A 6,086-nucleotide genomic window follows, 5' to 3' on the forward strand; every position below is an offset into this window, starting at 1 on the left:
AGAATCATGATGAATGTAGCACGTGGTGTGGCAATGCTATCTACATAATTGCTGATATTTGTAGATTTTAGAAGATCGATGACTAGCTAGCTTTGAATATAAGATGTTAATACTGTGGTTTCCCACCACCTATACACTGCAACCGCCAGCCACAGCATAGTGGGGAACTACAAACTATACACATACTAGAGTCTAGATATATTACTAATAGTTCACTATTCATATTATAAATGAGTTTTGAAATTATAAATTAGAGATTGAAATTAAAGTTAGTTAAAAGTTAAAGTTCTTACAAATATGACAGAGTCACTGTAATTTATATAATGAGATATGTGATAAGCTAAAGCTAGTATTAATGCAATAGTTTTAATAAATCCTGCTATAATTAATAATAAAGATCTTATTATTAGTCAGTATTTTACAATTTATTGTTCTTAATCTGAAAAGAGAAAAAATTGTAAAGTATCTAATATAATTGAGTTTAAGTTAGTAATATTTAAGCATTATAGAGTGAGGGTTTTAAACTTAATATCTGACACTATAGAGAGATAATTCAGGGGTAAGAAGAATAGAAAGCCAATTGTAAACTGGTATCTCAAAAGTTAAGTCTCCACTGCAGATTCTCCACCACAGATTTAAAAGTGGGAATTTTACACACTTTGATCAATCAGAGATTTAGAAATCTACTCTACATCAATAAAATTATCAAGATTTAAGCCATCATTTTGAACACATTGTCATTCAATCATTTCTGCTATAAAATGAAGCAACTATCAGGCAGAGTGGCTGATGGGACTAGACTGGCCGGTGGGACCATGAATTATAAAGTGACTAGAATTATTAAAATAGAAGTAAAATGAAACTAATAAATCTTGATATTTCATGTAATTAAAAATAAGAATATGATCTAGAACTGATCATGATTTTGACTCAAGTTTGATCCCATTCCGATGATTATATAATACATCAATCTGATGATATGATTGGTGGAGATATTACCCCTATAGACAACCTAAGCCTCACGCCAGTGAATTTCCAACAATAGTGGATGCTGTTCTGACGATTCGTAGATAGGGCTTTGGCCTCGACGTCGCGGGACGACGTCCGAGTAAAATACAGTTTGTTCGCCGAGTCTGTCAATGCTCAATGGCTTGCTATTAGATCCCCTATCTATCACTGCCAACCTACCTACCGCTGCCAATCTACCTATCGCTGCTAATCTATCGCCGCTGCGAATCTATCACTGCTGCCAATCTATATAGAGTAAATCATGGTCCCATTTAGAATCATTAATTTATAAGTAAAACATGACCTGGGACTAGATTTATTAAAGTGATTAATTTACTAAACACTATATGGGACCAGGACTAAGATATCTGATAATGGAACTGAGGAAAAATTTGGTCCTGGTCCCATGCATGGTCACACAGCCAGTCTATATGTAACTAGGGGCTATATGGAGGTTTGCCATGTTTCTAATATGTTAGCCAAGCCCCACAATAACTTTTTAGCATAAATTTTGAAATATCAGACTGTAATTGGCTTAGATAGCTCTTATTCTTATTTCAAACTATCTGTCTATCTATCTTCTAATCCGCTCAATATTCAATTGATTGCTGATGAAATCAAGAATACTAGATAGCTGCTAATCTATCTGTCTATCTATCTATATGTCTATCTACCTCTCTGCTCAATAGCCAATCAATCTCTATGAGAATAAATATCATCATTCAGCTACTCATCTATCTGACAATGCTAATTTATTAGATGACTATCTGACTGCCTATCTGCCTATATATCTGCTCACCTGCTTGAATGAATGATATCTATCGATGATATCTAGCAATGATATCTAGCAATGGTAACTGGTGATGATATATCAATGATAGCTGTCATATCTACTCCGTATATCAATCACCTTTTGCCCATACTATTTTTTCTCAACCAATCATCTTGTATGGAGATCAAATATCTGCCAAGATATCATGCCGAGCAGAACTCCCCCCGTATAACCCAGTTATATGAAGGGGTTTGGCTTGGGTGGCGTACGATAACCGTGTTATTTGGGGGGGGTCATGTTATAACGCCGCTAACGCGCCCCCTGGATAACTAAATATAATTGAAAAATTCAACTCAAGATTCAATGTGCAAAATCAAAGTATGAATAAAGTGAAGGCGGCTTGTCGTACTAGCATTTAATTGTACAGTATCAATTTAAACATGAGAATAAAACTTCCTACTTGAAATTTTAGTAGTAAAGATGGAGTGTGTTTTAAGATGGTATCCCACTCGGTATAGACCAGTGACTAAGCACACGGAAGGCGATGAGCGAAATAGGTATAATACCAAGCGCGTAAAATCGCACGCTTCCGAATATATCATCGCAGTTCTCATTAAATACAAAACTACAGGACGTTGTAAAGAATCGCCGATGGCTGGCTATGCCTGAGGCTATAGCCGCTGGTATTCGATTACCTATCCCTCCATTACTTACCTCTTGAACAGGATTTACCAATGTTTTGAGGTTGAGGCTGGAAGGCGTGGGGGAAGTATAGCTCAAGCGTTAGAGTAAGGGAGCTTCCCAATTTTCGCGTCTGATCCTCATCAAAGCGGATTGTTTATGCGGAAAGGTCACTTCGCCATCCTTGCTAAAACCCACAGCCTGAAGGTAGGAAATAATCCTGTTTTTTTTTTCATTTTTTTGGTTTTTACATGAGCTTAAAGGATGATTAAAGGAAACATGCGCTATAAGAGCGTTGAGGGGATGTTCAAAAGGAGGGGAAATTTCTAACTCACTTCGTATTATCGACTCTTGGCTCCATCATTATGGTATCCGTCCTATTATCGGCCAACCAGCAGAAATGAACCAATGATGAGAGCCAAACAGGCGCACGGTGAGGGCCTCTAAATTCCTCTTCTCCTACCAGACAATGAATGCCCCGATCATAGTTGCCCACCGGCCCAGGTAACAGACGTCCGAGTGCATCCTCCTTTACCCAGTAAATTTCAAAATATCCGAACGGCCGGCCGTCCCAACAGCCGAAGGCAGGGAACGAATGTCGGGAGTTGAGCTGAGTTTGGAGAAAGTTCTCTTGGACCGATTGGGGCCCAGCAAGGCCCCAAGCCCTACTAACTCGAGGATTATTCATCCATCTGGACAAGAGCGCGAGATCAGAAGGATATCCACCCGGAGATGTAGCCCCGGAACTTGATGAGGGAGATATTGAAGTGGCGCTCCCGGACTTTTTGTGGGAAATTGGCAGGTCGTTCAGGGTGGGTGGTACGTTGGAAGGTAAGGACGGGACTCGGAATGACAATGTTTGCCCCAAACTGGGAATATAGCGGGTGTAAAACACTTCACCTTGTTGAGGCGGCTTTTGGCGGAGTGGGTGGAGTATTCCATTCGTGGAGATGAATTCCAAAGGAGGCGGCGGAAAAAAAGTAGGTAAATTACTTCCAGAAGCAAATGGATCGCCGTATCTACTTGGGACACCAAAGCTCGTGCATTCTGACAGGCTGAAAGGCCCGCTACCGCACATATCCTTGGTTAAAGTGACAGAGTCTCCGCCGAGGTTACCTGGAAGCTCGGACGCTCGGGGAGTTATATTCCTAGGAGACAGCTTGAAGAGGAAAATGCGCGGATCAATTTGCCAGAAGGTGCGACGGCTGGCAAACATGTTCGCCCACCCAGGAGAATCATGCAAGCCAACCGGCACACAGCCAACGAAAGAATCAGTAGTTCTGACCAAGCCCATCCGCTCCAACTTCTGCATGAGATGTTTTCCTTTAAATATTCCCTGAAGCCTGATATAAACGCGCCATTCTCCCTTCGGCTTTCCTAAATCCGGGGTTACTTTAGATTCCTCGGTTGAAATCTGCGGATTTGGAGCTGGTTGGTGAAAATACCACCAAAGGGTTGAATATAGCAACATTGCGATTTGTCGAGTCGGAGAAGTGGCTGGTTTAAAATTGCTGGCGGAGGGAAGGGAAATTGATGAGATGAATAGGGAATCACTATTCAGAGTGGGTGTTGTGAAACGGCTATGATGGTTTCCCTCTTTTGAGTTCTCGTCTTCGTTCTCGTCTTCCGTGGTTTCACTTGGAGGGGTTGATATTTCTCCAGGGGGAATTGCGCTGGGTGTGCAGCATTGCAAGGGAGATAAGTTTTCCTGCTGGGAATTCCAGTGATTCTTCTCCGTCTGAATGACAATGGTCCAGCCGGGAGGCAGGACGGATGCGTTAACCGCTATTTCATTCAGTTTAAACGAAATACCCCCAAAAACAGGGGTGATGGAGAGAGAAAGGCCGTTGGGGAGGTGAACAACGGAGAAGGAGGACATGTCGAAGGGATTGGCATAGAGTAAATAGCCCCAACTGTATCGATGATGATAATATATGCATTCAGCGGATCCGGAGCCTTCGGAAGTACGACTGATAATTTGGCCAGGTATCAACAATTGGGGTGAGTTGAGAGCTGTGAAAAATAAATAGCTACTGTATTGGCAACAACTACCACCTTCTTTTCTTTTAATCTAGAAGCATGACGTAAACTCAACGCTTTCCGAGCGTATTCGATCTCTTTATAGTGGATGGAAGGGATTGCGAAAATTGAAATTGACTAGTTGGCATTAATTCCGTTGTAAACAAGCTTTCAGTGGGGCTTGTGCTAAATGCCGATGTTAGTCTATCGCATGGCCTTCAACCTTGTAAGAGGGTTGAACTTTGATTGGTTGTTATTATCTATCTAGTGGTTAGCGGCAACTAATATATATATGTATTGATCTTATGAGTTGTGTAGAAGCTTCAATAAATCTAGAAGGTTGTATTGCTCTTACTCAGTTAATATAACTCATTATTTAATAAAATATATCAAAGTATATTAGAGAAATATCAGTGATATAATTTGATATTCAGTGATCTCTATTAAAATATATCTGCTCAATAAATACTTCTTTTATCTTCTTTTATCTGCTAACTTCAGTGAGATAATTGAAATTATTAATATCTACTTCAGATTATCAGAGAATTATTAAGTGATACTGAAAACTTCTCTGATATATAAACTGCAGAAAATAGTCAGTAATATAAAAAAATATTTATAGTATACAATTAATAACTGTGATGGATTAGCATCTGTTAGTAGTTAACTTACACAATCAACTCTCTGTTATTTATTCACTTTTTTATATACTTTTATATATCTATAAAACATTTCTCTTCTTACAATTCTGCTCTGTATTCATATAGTTTTTAATAATTACTCTATATAATCTTTAATATTTTTTTATTTCAATCTCTCTTTTATAAAAATTTTCTTATATGATTTTTTTTCTAATTTTCTTTCTTTTTTCTTTTTTAATTGATTTATATATTGTTATCAGAATATTATTAAGTTTGTAAATAGTATCATTGAAATAGATTATATAAACTATATAGATGATATAAATGTGGTTCAAAGGTTGCTTGAGCTGTTGCAAGCTTCTCAGCTTGCAAGCTCTTCTTATACAAAATAGTTACTAGTGCAATAGCATACATCATTCTTGATAATAGAGGGTGGTGTACATCACAGAAGAATAATAAGCTGAAATTACTATATTCTCCTCTATCAAATCTGTCTATACTTTTATAATGATATTCTGCTGTGTGCATCTGTCTTTGTAATGTGTTATTTCTGAAACATTTATAGCATATGTTTGTCAAGTCATTGTTGTGATTGTATGTTGTCTAGCTCAAAATGATAAGATGCTCTTGCTTCATATACACAAGAATTCTTATCACAATAATACTGTTTCATCACTAATCACATCATATTCACAACTATTTCATTCTATTTGTTTGCTTACCCTTTTTCAATCATTTCATCTTTACTCTGCTTTTGATCATCTTATATATCTATTCTATTTTATCAAATATCTAATTCTCTCTATTCTACAATATAACATCTGATTATTATAATTCTCACTGTTTCAGTTGTATTGAATAATCTACTGATAAGTTCTCATCAATCAAACCTTGTCAAAAGTTAATTTGATTGTAAATTGATGACTTTCATAATTGCTAATTATTGCTAGCTTCTACTCTCTGTT

General features: G+C 37.7%; 1 protein-coding gene across 1 annotated transcript; it reads right to left on the reverse strand.

Annotated features, from left to right (window-relative positions):
* Positions 1–2,111: 2,111 nt before the first annotated feature.
* Positions 2,112–4,596, reverse strand: HCBG_09184 (uncharacterized protein; the record flags this gene model as incomplete). The annotated part of the gene is made up of 2 exons (XM_045436233.1): positions 2,112–2,681; positions 2,797–4,596. 2 exons carry the CDS (start codon positions 4,338–4,340, stop codon positions 2,564–2,566), a joined length of 1,662 nt encoding a protein of 553 aa, XP_045283056.1.
* Between the last annotated feature and the right edge of the window lie 1,490 nt (positions 4,597–6,086).

The sequence above is a fragment of the Histoplasma capsulatum genome, assembly GCF_000150115.1.
Source record: "Histoplasma capsulatum G186AR genomic scaffold supercont2.23, whole genome shotgun sequence".
In the NCBI taxonomy this organism is placed as follows: Eukaryota; Fungi; Ascomycota; class Eurotiomycetes; order Onygenales; family Ajellomycetaceae; genus Histoplasma; species Histoplasma capsulatum.